Below are 20,891 nucleotides of genomic sequence, written 5' to 3'. Positions count from 1 at the left end.
CGTTCTTTCTTTAGAAGCTTTGTCATTCCGTTAGAGCTGATTATCTTTCCCAGTTTCCCTGTGATATCCCTTAATTCAACTTTCTTTTCTTCCGTAGAAAATTTCATGAAAAGTTCTTGAAAATTAAAAGCTATTGTACCCAAGGATTGTAGCCATTGGACTCCTAGTACAACTTCAGCACCACCCATTGGAATGGAAAGCATTGAGCTATTCAATACATATTCTCCCATGGATAGCTTGATATTATGGCACTTTCCAGAGCAATTTATGGTTCCTCCACTTGCAACCATCACTTGACACTCTGGTGCTGGATATAGGAAGCAATTCAATTCCTTGGCTATCTTACAATGAATAAAATTATGGGTACTTCCCGAATCAATCAACACTATTACCTTTTTCTTCTTGATATGTCCTTCTATCTTGATAGTTTGAGTGGTAATTTCGGCCAATGCATTACAAAATATGGTCGGATTCATTTATTCTTTCTATAGGGTTTGTTCATGGTGTATATCCTCTTCTTTTGATGTTTTCTGTTCCTTTTCTTCCTCCTCTTCATAATCTATGTAAAATAATTGCTTCTCAGCACACTTATGACCTTTAGTGTATTTGCTATCACAACTGTAACATTGCCCTTTTGCTCTATTTTCTTCCAATTGTTGTGGTTTCAACCTTGTAGGTTGTGGAAGGCTAGGGGCAACAACACTTCCATCTTTATAGTTGTGAGTGGTAGGCTTCTTTGTTGCCATAATTTTGCTTTCCATTTTTCTTGCCAACCTGAATGCTTTCTCCAATGAATCAGGTTCCCAAAGGCGAACCTCATGTTGGATGTTATCCTTTAAAGTCTCTATGAACACATCAATCCTATGCTCTTCTGGAATATCTTTTACCCTTATATTCAATTTTTGGAAGTCCTCAATGTGCTCCATCATTGAACCCTTTTGTTTGAGATTTATCAATTGGCTAAAAAAAATGTTTCTTTTTGTATTCTCATAATGTGCTATCATTTCTGCCGTAAAAATTGCTCAAGTGACAATTTGTTAATGCGTACAATTTGTTAATGCGTAGATTATGGAGATTGAAATATAGCTCCATCTGTAGTATCCATGTTACGGGATCCTTGCCATTAGACTTCTTCATATTGATCTTTGGAACATGGTGGGTCTTCAATCCATCGTTAGAGTCTTTTCTTCTCCTCATGAGTTTTCTTTACTACCCTTTTGCCATTAATAAGCATTTCTTGTAGCAAATTTGTCAAATCTGTCTTCAAATCTTCCATGTTGCCTTTAAGTTTTTCTTTTATACCATCCATCTTAGCTTCCACGCCTGTTTTCAAATCTTCCATGTTGCCTTTAAGTTTTTTTTCTGTACCATATATCTTAGCTTCCATGTCTGTCTTCAAATCTTCCATGTTGTTTTAAGTTTTTCTTCTATACTATCCATCTTAGCTTCCATGCCTTTCTTTAAACCATCCATCTTAGCTTCCACGCTATCCATTTTAGCTTCCAGGCCTTTCTTTAAACTATCCTTCTTAGCTTCTATTACTTTTTGTGAGAGTGAATTTTGTTGCACTTGGTCTCGTAATTTTGATATATCATGTTGCAACTCTTCATGAGTCATGCTATAACTTTCAGGTTGCTTACTAGGTGTTTCCATTTTCTTTCTTCGGGGCATCAATTAATGATAATAATTCTTCACTATGCCCTTTGAATTCCTTCAAACTAATTTTTTAAACCAAACTTATGCAAAACTTAAAAAAAACTACTCACCTTTTTTCACTTGAATCTGTTGTATCTCTGTAATTTCGGATTTCCAAGGTCTGAAATTGCGTCTTGCGGTAGCCCTCCAAGTCCTCTTTCCAACCCCGCAAGTTTGATCAAGATTGGATTCTCCAAGGGAGGGTTATGCCAAATCTCCCACGATGACCTGATTATAGACTAGTTCAGTAGAGCGAACATGTACGAAGTGCCACGTGTCACTGTTTTGACCTTAGGACTTGAAATTGATACACAAAAAACTACAGACCGTTTTCTTTCTGTAACTTTTTATGAAATTTCAGTCTGATGCTCAGAGAGAGTTATGATGATTTTCCCCAGGTCACTTGTTTGAGATATAATTCGGGAGCCTGCAAAAACCCTAACTTCCTTGGATTCTATCTCCGAAAATATAACGAGAAAAGATTTGAAATTCAGACGCGAGGTTCAGCGAGATTTCAGCTCAAATGGTTTTAGTTTCAGCTTCTGAAATGTCGTAAAAAAAGTTATAGTGAAAATGCCACGATGCCTTGTTTGGAGCAGCTAAACCCTAGAATCCAAAGCTCTGATACCAAATGTTATGTAATCAGTTCACAAAATAGAAGAAAAGATAGATCAACGACTTCAAAATCAGTCTCTTCAAGGGGGCAACCTCCTTTACATTACACAAATGAATAATTCTTAGATGATACAAATGACATCACCTCCTTTCTATATATAGGAATCTAAGGGGTCACAATATAATCAAAGTCGACATAGCAGTAATAATATAAGGGCACAACGGTAACAATAATGGGTTTCTATGGGGCACAATAATAACAATATGGGGACTATAAGGGTACAACAATAACAATAAGGGCTACAATGACAATAGTAATGGGGGAATCACTAGTATCATAGGGACCCAACAACCCAAGACCAAGTCGGCCTAAAGGGAGGGAATTCGACCCTTAAGAAAGACTATATAAAGGAGAGTAGTTCGACTCATTCGACACACTCACTCAAGCAAGTTCGTTCTGCAATAGCAAAGAAGGAAAATATTAGTTAGAAGGATGAAGAAGAAGGATAGAAGCCAAAATTTGTCTAAAGATCGTCTTCTCTTGTTTTTCTCTCGAGTTTGTGACGCTGTAAGTTGCAGGGAGCTGAAACTCTGTGAAGCAGTTGTAGGGGGTCGAAGTTGCAGCATCAAAGAAGTAGTATCAAAGTTTTGGGAGCTATCTCAAGGAAGATCTTGTTGGGGGTTGTCTTGGGGTTTGGAGGGTTTGTTGGCTTTGGTCTTTGGGTCTTGGAAGTCTCTTTTGTAAGCAGATTCTAAAGAAGAAGAGAAGCATTTTTTGGGTTTTCCCCTTGGAGGGGTTTTGCCCTGGCACAAAGCCTATATCTTATGTACGTTGTCTTGTTGTGATCTTCATTGTTTTGGTAATTGCTTGATGAACAAAGATCTAATAAAGTAATAAAAGGTCGACACATATCACAAGTAATTATCAAGTTAAGGAAAATCATCTAAATACATAAGTCTCTTGATTTTCCAACAAGAATCACCTTTGAGAGCCCGCAACTTTGGAGGGAGTCAAGCATATTGACCACAGGGAGACCCATGAGACCCATTTTGTGCCCCAAACCCAAAACAGGGGTCCATAGGATGATTATGACTGAGATCAAGGGGCCAACCCTTAGATCATGATTTTAGAGGGCCTCTACACTCATCATGGCACTTTAGGTCCTCAATGCTTGCCCTAGGCAAGCCTACGCTAGCATGATGTCATCAATTCAACTGACACATGAACAAATTTATTTAGTTTTATAGAGGCTATTAGGTTGGCTTGCGACCTAGCACATTTGTTTATGAGTTTAGAGTGGCATACAGGCTAAATTTGCATTCAAATGCATCATATCAATGTAGGATTTGTTATTTGAACTAATCATCATCACACACACTTGGAAGTTGACCTCTTGGACTATTTTTGACCTCTCTTCTTGGGATGTTTTTGGATCTATTGATGTGCTTTGACATTTGAAGCTATTATTTGGAATTAATGATGGAATCTCTTTGCATGTTGTCTTGTAAGTGTCTTTATTATTGAAGATTTATTTTAAATGTCTAATGTATGGAATAATTGATTATAGTTCATGCTAAGTAGTGCCCTAATTTGTTGAAGATAATTTTAATGCTCTCTAGATGAAATAATGCATGCATTACTCATCATATGCGACATGTGAAGTGATGGTCCTAGTGGTAATCTTATATTAGCTCTCCCATGAAAATTGGTTCTCATTGGATTGTTAATTGTTCAAGATTTCAGTGCTAGGGCATCAGATTTTGGCCTCTTTAGCAAACCTTTGACTAACCTAATACATCATAGACTCGATTTACCAAGGGACAAGGGAGTGATCCATATAGTTGGAGATCATATCCTTTTTTTAATCCATTTTTTCTCTCCTAATTTGACACTTTCATGGCCAAGCTAGGGTACTAGGGCTTGGTGTGAATCTCTAGGCAAGTAGAGTTTTGGTGGTTGGAGATCCTAAAAATCAAGAGGATAGTATTTGCCACAAAATCTATCCTTTTGGTAGGCATCCACTTCAATTTCATCCATAAATTTTCTTGCCCTAGTTGTTTGCCTGAGAGGGAAACCCTAGTTTTCCTTGCTTCAACTTAAGAGCTTTCTTGAAGGTTTCATGAGTGTTGATATAGTTGGTATACATTGTAAGGAACCTTTTCTCTTTGCCTTGACCATTAGATACTCCAACATTCGTCAAATTCATCAAACCCTAAGTCTTGTGCCTTTTTTTCTAGGTCTCATCATAGAAAACGAATTGCTTCCTTGTGAAGCCTTGAGCCTAAATTGTGTCTTTCACGATGAGCTCCTAGTGAGATCATTTCACACATTAACCTTAGAATATGTTAATTTTAGGTATGTTCTATGCGTAGAGCAATTTATTTCAATTTTCACAGTTAGCTCAATATCTTTTCCAAATTAACAATCACATCAACTTTAAAGTAAATTGCCGATAGAACATAAACATAGATCGCAGAAGACAAGCCAAGACAATAGGACACAAGATGTGGCGCTAGCTAGGGACAAACCCTAATGTGGGGAAACCCTTGATCAATTCTTCTTATATTTTCTTCAATAGTTCAGTAGAGAGAGAGAGATAGTACATATACAACAAAAGTCACACTTTGACTTATCTAAGTAAGAGCATAGATCATCTCTAAGTAGATGATACATGAGGTAGTTGAACTCAGTTGAAGACATGCTGCTTCAACTGATTCTCCGAGGTGACTCCATCACCATGCTGCACCTATCATTGTGCTGCTTCTCATCATCATGCTGCACCTCACTATGCTGCACCCATCATCACTATGCTGCATCTCATCATGCTTCACCAATCATGACTGTACCCATCACTGTACTGCATCATGTGCCATTGTTGCACCATGTTTGTCATTGTTGTCCCATGTGCTTGCTGCACCATGCTTGCCACCATGTGCTTGCTGCACCTTGCTTACCATACTGCTGTCCCAATGTGCTTGCAGCACCATGCTTACCATGCTGTCCCATTGTGTTTGCAGCACCATGCTTACCATGCTGTCCCATTGTGTTTGCAACACCATGCTATTGCTGCTGTCCCATTGTAACATTGTTGTACCATGTTGCTGTCCCAATGTGTTTGCAGCACCATGCTTACCATGTTGTCCCAGTGTGTTTGCAACACCATGCTTACCATGTTGTTCCATTGTGTTTGTAGCACCATGCTATTGCTGCTGTCCCATTTTAACGTTGCTGTAACATGCTGCTGTCCTAATGTGTTTGAGGCACCATGCTATTGTTGCTGTCCCATTGTAACATTGTTGTACCATGCCATTGCTGTTGTCCCATTGTTAGCATTGCTGTGCCTGCACTTCTGGTTAGGGCATGTGCCACTACCCTTAACCCAACACACAACAAGACTAGCCCTCTAAATGATTGCGACCTAGTCAAGGTAGAGTGCTGCCTCCTCATACTGTTCTTCTGGGCATATGGCAGCCTCTCAAGTCTACACGCATCCCTGTTTTGGAGTGGCTAGGCTTGCGACCTACCATAGATCTCTGGGGCACCGTAAAAACGCTCCAAAACAGTCAATCCTTACCTCTTGTTGTCCTCAACCAATCCGCAATTCTTATTTCCTAACTCGGCCTCCATGCAATTGTGAACAATCCTCAAAATACATCCACTGTGCCTTCAGCAACTCGACCTTTAACCATAGATTTCTCCACGCTCTCCTCGACCTCCTTTAAAACAACTCGGTCCTCCAAAAAACCCATGACTTTACTGTAGCTAAGACCTATTTGGGCAGCGTATAGGTGTCTGCAATTAGGGCTCTTTCTGTCACTTCGTTTAGGGTTAGATCTCCCCTCTAGGACTGCGGCTAGGGCATCCTCCTTAGGACTGTGTTTTTCTTGCTAGGGCATCATCTCTAGGGCAGCTCCCTTAGTCTCCTTTCCTCATGCGTCTAGGGCTTCATCATCTAGATTTCTCTTGCCACTGAAACCCAGAACAAGTGGAGAGAAATCGAGAGGGAAGTGTGTGTAGAAATGACTATCAAGTCACCTCCTTTTATACTAAAATGTTGAGCACAAGCGTGGGTTATTTGGTTGCTGGCCGACCTTGACAAATTGTCTTATAACACTAATAAATTCATAACTTCATGAATACTTATCGGAATCGGATGATCTTTAGATTAGTCCTACACCTCTCGATGAGAGGAGTCCAAAAAAAAATCAGTCGCCAATAAGATGACACATATGGAGTTTCGCACTAGTTGCAAATTTTAACAGAATATCTCCCAATAGTGATCTCTATCCTACCAGAAGTTGGGACTCTTCCCATTGGTAAAAATTCGTAAAGAGTAGGGGGGTTTAGGGCATGTGCCACTACCGCATTGTTGCTTCTTGGTCTAGTTTATATCTTGTAGGGTTTCTATCTACGAGGCCTACTAGATTTTGTGGCAACATGACCATAATACTCTATCACATCTAGTTTTATTCTTCCTTGCTTGAGGGCACCCTCGTGGTGAAATACTCATATTCTCATCTCTTTCACTTGCTCTATTTGGGGTAACTATATGTTGCACACTCCCATTCTCATTTATAAGAGATGGAGAATTTGATGACGAGAGGCTAATTCTGATTTTTCTTGATTCTTCGTACTCTTCCATTATTCTATTCTAATAGAGATGATATGAAATTAGTTTATTAATGTCCAACAAATGACCAAAAACCAGGTTAATGGGCTTGTGTATTACAAAATCGTTGATACAAGTTGGGAGTGCTAATGCCCCTCCTTTAAAAGCAAAAATGAAATTAAAGTTAACATGTTATATCTAAACTCTAATGGCTCAATGTTAGAGAGGAAAACAATGCTTTGGGAGATTGTACAGAATAAATGAGTTTAGGGGCTTCAATTGTATGCCACTTGAATAAGGAGGGGGGAGGTTATTGTTCTATGAAGCAAATCTCCTATCATTCGAGGTTGAAGCAAGGAAGTCTATATAGAATACAAGTTGGACAAGTAGGAATTGGTCATAGAACATTTATCTATTGAGAGGAGATTCCACATTGTTGGCATCTGAAGGAGGTGGTCTATTTGCTAGTTTCACACGAACTCTCGTAGGATTTGAGTTGACAACTCCATAGGGGTCTAGTTGCAAAGGGTTGAATTATTACTTGGGATCAATGTATCAAGGAGTTGGAATGATATTGCTATTTGACCAATGTTATTTATGTTGAAGTTTCTAAGTTTACTTAGTTTAGAAACCCTTCATGCACTTTTTCTGATCTATTCCTACCTACTTGTTATTTTTCTTTAACAAGTTATTCACAAAGTAAATACTGAAAATAAACACTAGTGCATGCTCAACATATTATAGATCAACAACTAAAAGAAGCAAGAACAAACACACCACATGACACCATTATTTTTGGACCAATGTCCTCGGAAAAACCCAATGTGGGAAAACCGATGCAGCTATCTGAGGGTTTTCTTATTAAGCAATATTAGAGTACAATCTGGGTGCAGAAACTAGCCTACCCAATAGAGAATTTCCTTAGTAGCTATACCTCACAGTTTGAGAGAAATCTCGTGGCTGAAACCTTGGAAAATCCTTTCGGCATCTCCTTGGCACAAAACTACTTTGCAACCCCAGTGTTTGCCCAAACTGGACTGCGTCAGCCCCTCTCTGTCTCACACTGGCCCTGCGTCAGCCCGAGGAGGTCCTGCGTCAGCCCTGGGAACCTCTGCATCAGCTGCGTTGGGCCCTCTGGTGCTCTGCGCAACACTTGGCTGCCTCTGCGTGGCCCTGCGTGAGCCCTTGCTGGCTCTGCGTCACCCTCCTTGGCTGCTGCGCTGCTCTCTCGGCACAATCTCTGCCTTCTCTGTTTTTCTGTACTCAATGCTCCTCAGCTGCTCTCCCGATCACTGCTTCTATCTCTCTTAGCAAACCCCGCTCTAGAGAATAGAATGACTGATCATCTGGTGTGCCTCTCCAAGTGACCCTTGAGCGTCCTCTTATACTTTTCCTGTTGACATCTCAACGGCAGAGATTCAGTCCCTAATCAACGACTAAGATTAGATCTAGCTTGATCCATGTCTTTTGGACCATTCTAACACAGATTCATATTAATACACATCAAAATTTGTTAGGCCAGGCAGTAACTCCACTAGGCAGAAAACTGATTCATATTTTCATTCAATCAGGTAGGTCTATTATATACATGAGGGAGAGACTGTTCAGTTCATCTCCCGATGACTGTTCACATTTAACATTTATTTATTTACAGATATTTACCCAATCACAAGGATTAGGTGTCAACATTCCCCCCCTTAATCTGAAGGGATGTTGGTGAGTCCAAGCATCGTTCTGAATCGTTCAAGCTTTTCTCTTCCAAGCGCTTTGGTGAAGATGTCTGCAATTTTGCTCATTTGTGGAATAATGGCGGAGATGGATTGTTTTGGCCTCAACATGATGTCGAATCAGATGATATTTAGTATTGATGTGCTTTGTTCGATCATGGAATTTTGGGTACTTGGCCAACTTTATTGCAGAGGTGTTGTCAATCATGAGTGGAGTTGATTGTACTTGTTTTACCTGCAAATCTTCAAGAATTTTCCTGAGCCACACAATTCCTTTTGTTGCTTCAGTTGCTGCCACGTATTCTGCTTCTGTTGTGGAATCTGCTGGAACTGATTGTTTGCGTGATCTCCAGGAGACAGCTCCTGATCCAAGACTCATACCATATCCTGAAGTAGATACCTCAGTTTCTTTGTCTCCATCGAAGTCTGAATCAGAGTATCCGATCAAACTGAAGTCATCCACCTGTGTGTACTTGATTCCAAAGTCTTGAGTTCTCTTCAAGTACTTTAGAACTCTTTTTGCAGCAGACCAATGTCCCTCACAAGGCTTTTGCATAAACCTGGAGAGGATTCCAACAACAAATGAAATGTCTGGTCTGGTAGTAGTTAGGTAGTTGAGACTTCCTACAAGCTGTCTATACTTTGTTGCATCCTCAAATTCCTTTCCTTCAATAGATGTGAGCTTTAAGTTTTGTTCCATTGGGGTAGTAAGAGGATTGCACTCTGTCATGCCAAACCTGTTCAACAAATCTCCAATGTATTTCTTTTGAGAAAGAAATATGGACTTTGGATGTTGGGTTACTTCAATGCCAAGATAGTAATGAACATAGCCCAAATCAATCATTTCAAAACTTTTCCCCAATTCCTTCTTTATGGATGCAATGTAGCTTTCATTGTTTCCTGTCATTAAAAGATCATCTACATATACCACAAGATATACAACTGTTTTGCCAACTTTCTTGACAAATAAAGTTGCATCATCAAGATCAAAATGTTTGAAATTAAGTTTCAGAAGATGCTCAGTTAGTTTTTCATACTAGGCTCGCAGTGCTTGTTTGAGGCCATACAAGGACTTCACAAGTTTGCATACTTTATGTTCATGTCCTTTCACAGCGAAACCTTCTGGTTGGGACATAAAAACATTCTCTTTTAGATCTCCATTCAAGAAAGGAGTTTTTACATCCATTTGATGGACTTTCCAACCGTTCTGAGCTGCTAGTGCAAAGAGTGTCTGGATGGTAGCCCATTTTGCTGTGGGGGCAAAAGTCTCCTCATAATCGACCCCTTCCTTCTGTGCAAAACCTTTTGCCACAAGCCTAGCTTTGTGCTTGTCAAGTGAGCCATCAGCTTTATACTTGTTCTTGTAGACCCACTTGCAGCCAATTGGTTTGGTTCCAAATGGAGGGTCAACCAGCTTCCAAGTGCCGTTCTTTATGAGGGCATCATACTCCTTTTGCATTGCTTCTTTCCATTCATCATGAGAAGCAACTTCTTTAAAGGAAGTTGGTTCAAAATCTGTAGACAAGTTCAATTCACAATCATAAGAAACATCCATATCAATAGGTGAATTAGAGTCATCTACATCACCTCCATTTTGGCGGTTTGAATTTCTGGTTCCTGTTTTTCCAATTTCATCAGGATGAACACTTTCAAGTGTCTTCGTCAGCCAATTTGGGGGACCTTTCTGAGATGGTCCAGGCTACTCTGTTGATTGAGTTGGGACTGAATCAAGATTGAGTCTCCCAATTCTATCAATTACATCACTTAAAACATCATCCGTTGTTGGAGTTTCATGCGGGGGAGAGTGTTCTTCAGAAGAAGATTCCACATGTTGATCTAGTATAGGAATCCCCCCTTCAAAATGTGGAATCTGATTATCAAATTCTTGAAATGATTTTGTTTTTGCGAATCTATCCAAGCGATCAAGCTGCCGCTCAACAACATTGTCAGTTTTGGATGATTCAAGAAAAATTACATCTCTAGATACAACAAACTTTTTATTTACTTCGTCATAGAGGCGGTATGCTTTGGAGGTGTTTGAGTACCCCAGGAAGATACACTTACGACTTCTAGCACCAAGTTTGTTTCTATGTACTTTTGGTATTAAAGCATAACAGGTGGAACCAAAGACCCTGAGATGTTTTACCGAAGGAACATGTCCATACCACATTTCATAAGGAGTGTTGTTTCTTATAGCATTAGATGGACATCTATTCTTTATATATGCAGCACATAGAACAGCATCAACCCAAAACATTATCTTTACATTTTTGAAGAAAAGCATGGATCGTACCATATTCAAGATTGTTCTATTCATTCTTTCAGCTACACCATTCTGTTGGGGATTATAAGGCACAATTGTTTGATGTTTGATCCCATGTTGGCGAAGATAGTTTTCAAATTCATTTGATGTATATTTCAGAGAGAGAAGTTATTACAAGGAATTGGTTTTGTGTATCTGTTGATACACGAAAAGGTGAAAAAAATAACGCTGTCAAACACTCCAGAAACAGTCTCCCCGACAGGCCTGCCGCCCCCCAAACAACGAGAACATGGCGGAATGAGCTCGGACGGTTATGCGTAGAGCGTTAAACAATGAAAACCATACGCAGAGGAACGTTGCAGCGTAGGGTTTGTTTAGTAAAATGGCAGCAGCGTAACAGTAGCAGGCTTGACAGAAAATGTCAGAATCTGGCACCAACGCATATTTAGGCAGGTAATGGAATATGGAGCAGAGCACAGGTTATGTTAGGACAGAAGGGAATATGGCAGAGGCAGAGTAGCGCTGGAAGGTAACTCGGGACTGTATTATGTCAGGACAGGACAAAGGAGTTACAGGAGCATAATAGCTAAAACAAGGAGCTGGCTCTGATACCATGTCAGGCCAGGCAGTAACTCCACTAGGCAGAAAACTGATTCATATTTTCATTCAATCAGGTAGGTCTATTATATACATGAGGGAGAGACTGTTCATTTCATCTCCCGATGACTGTTCACATTTCACATTTATTTATTTACAGATATTTACCCAATCACAAGGATTAGGTGTCGACAATATTTTATTTTCCAAACTTAGGGCCTCCATTAAAAATATTAATTATTTTAATATCTCCTGATCTGTTTAGAATCTGCCTGAACCCTTTTTGGATATCGAAGATCTCATGTGCCCCAAATTTCGTGGCTAGAGCACATCCGATGCTACCCCAAACCAACACTCCCTCTTAGCGAGGACTGTGCTCTAGCAATACTCCTCATTGAGTATTACTCTGATCATTCGACATTGGTACTTGTGCTGATGCTAGGCCTTCCTGCCCACCATCCTCTGCACTGCTGCCTCCTGTACTGCTGCCCATGGTTCTGCCACTACCATTGCTGCATCTGTACGACAACTCCCTCTGCATCTGTGCCCTCTGCATCCGTGCTGCTGCTGGTCCTTTCTCCCAACGCTGCATCTGCACTGCACCTCTCATCATGTTGCATCGTGCTGCCCACTGTTGCACTGCAACTCAGTTACTGAGAAGTAAGTAACTGATCCTCCAACTGACCTCCCTGTTGGGCTAGAGACCCTCCTGATGCTGAAGCTCCCTCTGTCGCTGACAAGTGCTCCCTCTCTAACCTCTGCGTTGCTGCAACAACTCCCTGCATCTTGCACTGTTGCACTCTCTGTGTCGTTCTGCACTGGTGCAACACATTTGTGCCTCTCGCACTATTGCTGCCTGCTAGCCTCACGTTGTCTCGGGACTCCTGCACTGTAGCTCTCTCTACCGCTCCATCCGCATCCGTCTCTACCCACTCAGCCAGACCTGCTACTCCTCGTCAGGGCTCCTGTAGCAAGGTCTAATCCAAGAGGTTGGGTACGTCAAGGATCCTACCCCTTATCGCCTGTAGTCTGCCTGACTACAACTCGATGTCTCCCCACTTCCGCTCAAGTGGTGTGTGTGCACTCATGGCATAGTCATCGTCTGTCAAAACTTCCTTCTCTGCCTGTGCTGGCGCTGCCTTAGTCTTGGAAGACTCTCCCTTACTCTTCTTCCTTGGGCATTGGGTCACATAATGACCCATCTCCCCACAGTGGAAACACATGATCTTGGAGAGATATTTCTTCTTCCGCTTCTCATGCTTTCCCTCAGATGCTAGGGCCACATCCTCCTCCTGCTGCTGTACTTTGATCCCTTTACTGCTACTTCTTGTCTTCGATTGCCATCGAATCTCTTCCTGGTGAAGAGGTACCCACATCTCGTCCCAACGTAGGAGAGTCCCTCTGCCCAGGATACTCTAGACAAACACTTCCCAATCTTCTGAGACAACATTCAGGGTTGTCCTCACCATAAGCTCCTGATCCGGTGTCGCTCCTATAGCAGTCAACTAGTCTCGGATCTCATTCAGTCCTCCGAGGAAGGTGTCAATTGGTTGACCCTTCTTCATCTGATACGACCTCATCTGGTTCTCGAGCAACATTCTTCTCTGCACAGAAGTATGCTGGTATAGGTTCTTGAGAGCCTCCCACATCTCAATTGCCGTTTCCTTCTCGGCTATACGTGGTACCACATGATCCTTGAACCCATCAAGGATAATGCACTTGGCCCTCTTCATTGCCTCTTCGTACTTGTCGTTATCATTTGGGTTGACTGGGATAGCTATAACCTTTCAGGCGAAGTTCTTGACACGATTCCTGTCAAGCACTGATAAGACTTTGGCCTTCCAGACAACGAAGTTCAATGCTCCGTCCAGTCTATCCTGGTCTCTTACCCCGTGTAGTGCCATGACGCTCCTCTACTTCCCTCCTGGAAGTTCTCTGTTTGACTCCTTTGAGTCTCTACTTCTCGTCTAGAAGTTCTCTTTTGGACTCCCTTTGAGTCCTGATTTCCCTCCTAGAAATCCTTCTGCCGCTTGTCGAGATGCCCCCTACAATGATTGTCTTGTGCAACTGCACTGCTAATCCAGGTTCCTCAGCTAGAAACCCTCGGTAACAACTCCTCTGGCCCTGCTCTGTCAGGTATTGTTCTGACTACAGTACCTCACCAGCTCCTATTTGCAATATTTCTGCAGCCTTCTAGACTCCAGCAACTGCCTCTCTGTGAACTGCGTCAGCCCCTCTCTGCCTCACGCTGGCCCTGCATCACCCCAGATGGGTCTGCGTCAGCCTTGGGATGCCTTGCGTCAGCAATGCTGGCCTATCTGAGGCTCTGCGCAACTCCCGACTTCTTTTGCGTGGCTCTGGCTGGCTCTGCGTCACACTTCTTGGCTTCTGCGCTGCTAGAAACAACTTCTGTCACCTCGGGACAACTGTTTTCGGTTGCTATTGCTCTGCTCGGCCGATGTCTTTTAGTCCTCCTGTGATCTGCAATCACCCTCTGATACCATGTTGAAGTTTCTAAGTTTACTTAGTTTAGAAACCCTTCATGCACTTTTTTTGATTTATTCCTACCTACTTGTTATTTTTCTTTAACAAGTTATTCACAAAGTAAATACTGAAAATAAACACTAGTGCATGCTCAACATATTATAGATCAACAACTAAAAGAAACAAGAACAAACACACCACATGACACCATTATTTTTGGACCAATGTCCTCGGAAAAACCCAATGTGGGAAAACCGATGCAGCTATCTGAGGGTTTTCTTATTAAGCAATATCAGAGTACAATCTGGGCGCAAAAACTGGCCTACCCAACAGAGAATTTCCTTAGTAGCTATACCTCACAGTTTGAGAGAAATCTCGTGGCTGAAACCTCGGAAAATCCTTTCGGCATCTCCTTAGCACAAAACTGCTTTGCAACCCCAACGTTTTCCCAAACTAGACTGCGTCAGCCCCTCTCTGTCTCACGTTGGCCCTGTGTCAGCCCTGGGAACCTTTGCATCAGCGGCGCTGGGCCCTCTGGTGCTCTGCGCAACACTTGGCTGCCTCTGCATGGCCTTGCGTGAGCCTTGGCTGGCTTTGCGTCACCCTCCTTGGCTGCTACGCTGCTCTCCCGGCACAATCTTTGCCTTCTCTTTTTTTCTATACTCAATGTCCCTCAGTTGCTCTCCTGATCACTGATTCTATCTCTCTTGGCAAACCCCGCTCTAGAGAATAGAATGACTGATCATCTGGTGTGCCTCTTCAAGTGACCCTCAAGCTTCCTCTTATATTTTTCCTATTGACATCTCAATGGCCGAGATTAAGTCCCTAATCAATGTCTAAGATTAGATCTGGCTTGATCCATGTCTTTTGGACCATTCTAACACAGATTCATATTAATACACATTAACATTTTATTTTCCCTAAGTTTAGACTTAGGGTCTCCATTAAAAATATTAATTATTTTAATATCTCCTAATCTTTTTAGAATCTGCTCAAACCCTTTCTGGATATTGGAGATCTCATGTGCCCGAACCTCTCCACCAATTCTCGTGGCTAGAGCACATCCGATGCTACCCCAAACCAATAATCTAAATTGAACTAGTCATCGAACTTATCGACCCCCAAAACTAGGAACTAGAAAAAAATCCGGAACAAAGGCGGTCGACCAAAAAATATATAAAATATTCAAAATTTAAAGAAATACATATATATTCATGTGTATCCATATGAATCCAAACCATTTATACACAAATATTCTAAAGTTCTCATTTATAAAGCAAGAGTGCATATAAACAAAATAACACTTATTGCAATACATCCCTGAACCAAAAATACATCAACAAAGAAGCCCTAGGTGGTCTTTCGCATTAAAAAAAATCATGCTATAACAAATACCTATATCTTCAAAATCGTTGCTTAAATTGGGATCCTCATTATCAATATCACCCTCTAAGCATTAAAATAAGATAGAAAAAGCGTAACATGTCAAATCGAGATTTTGTTTGAGTGGTGGGTACATTTTTACTAGGGTCATGATAGAGGAGTTTAACATTCAGTGCCACGAAGAGCAAGGTACATAGAGGTCACTTCTGTGGAGAAGCTTTGATTGCATTGTGGTTCTATATGGAGGTAAAGCGGTTGAAAATGATGTAATCCCCTTCAACCACATTGTGTATGTAACTTGGATCTCTGGAAATTGCATTTGCAGCTTTGGTGATCAATGTGAAATACTTTGGTGACCAATGTATGATTTTGGATGTGTTAGTTTACTTGTTTCATTTTTTTCCTTCGAGTTGTGGAGCATAAATTAGGATCTACTTGTGCGATTTTCTTCTCTTCTAGGTCCATATGTGTAGGTCATTCTTGCAGATTTGAAGGTACACATCTTATATTTGCATCGAAAATGATTTTAAAAGTTTATCATAATGTGTAAATTTGTACTTTTATGCTTGCTGTCCACTTATTTAACATGCAATAATATTAATTCCAGTGAACTGTTTTTGCACATACAAGATTGGTTTTGTGGGTACCGGTAGAGTTTATTATTTCATCTCAGATAATTCAAGTGGCCCCTTTTTTGGTTAGCATGGACTAGTCCAAAGCATAGAGGATCTGGATTGTGGTGATAGTGATCCAATTTCTATTTAGCTTGTTACTGGAGGGTTTCAAGTGCTAACACGATGGCCCTTTTTTTCGTTAGCATGGACTAGCCCAAAGCATATAGGAACTGGATTGTGGTGTGATAGTGATCCAATTCCTATTTACCTTGTTACTGGATGGTTTCAAGTGCTAACATGACCAGTATGGGGAAATATTCATCAAGCTTTAGTGATGAATGAGAACACTAATTTTGATTAAGAACGCATACATCATTATTTCTCAAACTTTGAATGAATGTAGGAGACATCAATCATTAGGCGTGCCATCTCACAGCTTCTAATAAGACAGTGGTGATACATGTAAAATTTGCATCTGTGATCAGGGTATTTTAGGGATTCAAATATTATACTCAATTATTGTACTCTAGGTAGCTATTTTGATTTGAAAAAAGAAATCATTAGTATGGATATGTAGGCAAATATTTTATAAAAACATATAGTTTACTATTAAAACTTGTAAATTTGGCAATATTAACAATTTAAGCAGTGTGTAAAAATAGGTGAATTTTTGAAGGGATAATGGTCAATTGGCTAATGTACTTTTGAAAAAGATGGCCAAAAAATAGCCACTGTGAAAATTTTCCCTTAGAAATACTTTGCTTGGGATATCACTTAATCTCTCTACATAGATGATCCCCTAATTGTAGGGCTGACATGGAAGTATTCACATGCCTACTGAAATAATACATTCAAAATATGTGAGTATTTAGGATGTGAATACATTAATGTACTCATCAATTGCTTTAGTCGAAATGTCCCACTATTGTTTGAAGAGATGATTGACTGAGCCTTGATATGGTCTTGAATTAATACTCTTCTTAAATGGCTTGCTGGTCTAGATATTTTAAATATATTTTATAATGTAATTTTTTGATAAGAGGGCCTTTAAGTAGTGCAAAGAAATCTATAATTGGAACCACTACATCATAAAAGGTAATGTTGCACAGTTGGCTTTTGTTCATTATTGCTGGACACAAAGCCAATATACATAGTTCTTCTAACATCCACGTATGTTTCCAGGTTAGAGAGTTTTTAATTGTGTAATTGCTTTACAGGTACATAGTAATTAATATTGAAATCCTTGCAGGATTACTTTTGAAAGAGTTAATCAAGGAGCGTTTGAAGAGTGTCCATTTTCCAGGAATGCCTGATGGGGTTCCAAATATTCTTCTGGAAAAGCATGCAAGTCATGTTTCTTTAGGAGGAGTGTCTACGCACATCCTAGAGAAAGATACTGTTGAGGCAACCATAGAGGAGAAGACAGTAGGGGAAGAAAAGAAGCGAAAAAGGTATGTACTTGATGGTATAAGGACATTGTACCAGGGAATTTATTAACTTTTCGAAGGAGAAGCTAAGAATGCTACTAGATATTGTCTTATTTTTTTCATGGAAATGATAGATACACTTTGAACTTATGGTAAATGGGCCAGTATACTTGTTTATTGTTGTTATTTTAAATTCCAAGGTAGTTTATGCTAGCGAATTTTTGCAGAAGCGGGCCAAGTGCTCCTAGAGCTAAGTTGCTTTGAGACAAGGAAGGAACAAATACAAAATCCAAAGATATATAATAAATATTCAGATTCTCTGGATACGATGCAGCTGGGAACAACACACACACACGCATATAGGAAAATAAATCATGATTTTCTTTTCAGAATACCATTCTATTTAATTTTCAATTTCATAATACCATTCTACACCATATTCAGTTTTCCTTACCAAGAATTTCAAATTTGGAAATACCAGAAGACAATGTTGAGGTTTTAAATGGCCTCTAGTGTCCAAAAAGGATCATACAATAATCAACTCACTAGTGTTTGCACGTATATGTGGCTCTCGGGGTGTAGGAGATATGGTCTACTACATTTCATTAGCAGAAATCCTGAATGCTGAAAAGGGTGTTAAAGCTTTCTAAAAGATGAAAAACACCCTAAATTCTACTTTCTACATGAGAGGTCTTGTGGCATTGAATCCACACTCAAACGTCTTGAAATGGGGACCTCACTATAATTTTGAAGGTATAATGTCAAGGATTATGATTAAAATTAAATGCAATTCCAGTAATTGCTTTGCTATTTTAATTTTTGTTTTTAAGATTTTTTAATTTAAAGTTAAAAACATTGGCTTGAATGACCAAAGCAGTTGCAGAGTTGTTTCTGACTGTTTCCAAAAAATAAAAGGCTTGGAAACATATTAGTGTCATTTACATCAGTGTAGCGTAAGTGAGTATCCCTGAAATGGGGAATGATTTTTGCGGCAAGCCAAAGTGGGGGAATTAGGTCCCTTGGGTGTTGCTCTGGATCACATGTATAAGCAATAAGATTTCATTGGTTATTTAATGTATGGATACTTCATGGTTGGGGCTTATTCATCAAATTTGTCTAGAAGCCACTTTCCTGTATGTGTAACGAGCATAAGTTCGTATTTTTTATTATTTTATAGTTGACCTTAGCTAAGATTAAAATTTATATAATCTATCTATTATGAAATAGTGGCATACTTGGTCATCCGGTTCTTCTTTTTGGGATGGACCCTACTTAGGTTCACCTCATTGTACATTGTTGTGTAGACAATCTTTTCAAGCACATTTGAGTTGCTTTCTTTCTTCTTTTCTGCTTTTGTTAGAAGACTTTTCTTCTTTGAGTCTTAGTTACTTGCGGCTCCTAGGATTCGATTCTGGATGTGGTTTCCCACATTTTTCTTTTGTTTGAACTTTGACCATCATTGTTGTAATGGTCATAGTGGTTATTAGGGTTCTTGCACATATTTGATGTTGCGGCAATGTTCTTATTTTTTCTTCTTCCCTTATTATTCGGGCCCTTATTGGAAGCATTATGTTGCTTTGTTTGCTTGCAAATGTTTGGTTGCCCCTTCTTCTCTTCAGATTCAATATTTATGGCCTATACGCAAGCCTCATCTATGGTATTTGGATTAAATAGCATAACTTGTCTTGTTATGTGACTATGAAAATTCCCTAGCTACTTTATGATGACATCTAGGTCTCGTGGATTTATTATTGACTGGATGGCTTGCTTCCAAAACTTTGCAGTGTATTTATGCACTTCATCTTGGCCTTTGCCAATAATAGTGGGCACCAAATCCTATGGTCTTGTTCATACTTGATGTTGGAAACACTGAGAGGGGGGTGAATTTGTGTTTCACTTACAATTAGTTCATTATAAAATTCAGAGCATGAACAATAGAACAATAATCAGCAGCACATCACAAGAGCAGTACACAACAAATTTTTAGTTGGAAACCCTTCCGGGGGGAAAACCACCAAATGTTTTTCTAATATTTTTCGAGTACAAAAATGCTTCAGCTCCAACTGAAAGGGAAGCCCCAACTCCCTAGTACTCTAGAAAGGCATTCAAGTTTATCAGGTAGCTCCAACTCCTGAAAGGATGCTCTTGCACTCTGGTTTTACCAGCTCCAACTGAAAGGATGATCCAATGCCCTGGTTTTATCAGCTACAACTGATATGATGCTCCAACACCTTGCAAGCTCCAACTTGCCCTAGCATCACCCTGCCTCCCTGAAGTATCTTCAGACTACAACTTGAAGGAGACTTCACTCTCTTGCCTCACACCACTCAACCGCCCTCAAAATATGTACAAATAGAGAAATTATTTGTGGGCTCCCGTGCTAGGAATAATGACCCCCTTACAAAAGATATTCAATGAAACCCTTCCTGCTAATATGTTTCCCAAACTTATTCTGAATTGTCAGATCTGATTCTAATCAACAATGGAACTGAACTGCACAAGTAATTCTTCTGAGAAATATATGTACCTTTGATCTTCTGACACTGTTGTACCTGTAAATTTCCTCAGATTTACTAGCTGCTAGGAGTCTCTGAACAATGCCACTGATGTACTCAAACAAGTAATATTTCTGCCTATGTTACCGGATCCGTGGGGCCTAATGGCTGGACCTGCGGGTCCCCGGATCGGAAACGGATTCGGATCTGGATCCGCAGAGATCCGCCTATCTTTCTTTTTTGTGGGTAAAAAATCATCAACAGACGGGAGCACAAAATTCCAAAACGAGAAATTCAATGCAAGTCAATGGAATGGTAAGAAATAGATTAATGAATCTGTTAGCGGAAATAAACTAGGGAGTTGCTGGGCAACTTAAAATTTATTATATTTATGTTGAACATATTATAAATTTAATACAAGACGCTATAAACTTTAATGCAAGTTCGTGGCGACATACAAGACGCTATAACACTATAAACTTTAATGCAAGTTCGTATTTCTATGTTGACCATGTTATAAATTTTAATAGTATTAAAGACATTATAAATTTTATTATAAACTTTAATACATGTGACTGACGTGAACTCATATTTATTAAACTATAATAGTATTAAAGACATTATAAACATTAATTCATGTGACGTGAACTCTTATTTATTTAGAAGATGTTTTAAAGTTCAGAAAGTAAGTTTATATTTTAATCAATTTTAAAGTTTCTTTTCAAGTTTAAAAGTAACTTTCTAAAATAACTATAAGTTTAATAATTTGCTTAATATAAATAATTATAACTTAGTGTTTATGACGCATTAATTATATTATGATTAATTTAATAATTATTTTTAAAGTATTAAATTGGAGTTATATATTTAAAAAATCACATATGCTTTTTTATTTTTATATAAATTTAATTAATGTTTAATTAATATTTATAAACGATACATTAAGAATTATTTATATAATAATTATTTATTGTATGTAAA

General features: G+C 39.5%; 1 protein-coding gene across 1 annotated transcript in view; it reads left to right on the top strand.

Moving 5' to 3' along the window:
• Nucleotides 1-20,891, top strand: part of LOC149254635 (uncharacterized) — a 148,670-nt gene that overhangs the window by 102,698 nt on the left and 25,081 nt on the right. Inside the window, exon 4 of the mRNA XM_089460200.1 lies at nucleotides 17,238-17,439. Coding sequence (XP_089316326.1) covers nucleotides 17,238-17,439 — 202 coding nt within the window. The remainder of the gene's footprint in view (nucleotides 1-17,237; nucleotides 17,440-20,891) is intronic.

The sequence above is a fragment of the Pinus tabuliformis genome, chromosome 7 (assembly GCF_031772625.1).
Source record: "Pinus tabuliformis cultivar Carrire ecotype Pingquan chromosome 7, CPIR1, whole genome shotgun sequence".
In the NCBI taxonomy this organism is placed as follows: Eukaryota; Viridiplantae; Streptophyta; class Pinopsida; order Pinales; family Pinaceae; genus Pinus; species Pinus tabuliformis.
This window is presented reverse-complemented; position numbering and strand designations above follow the sequence as displayed.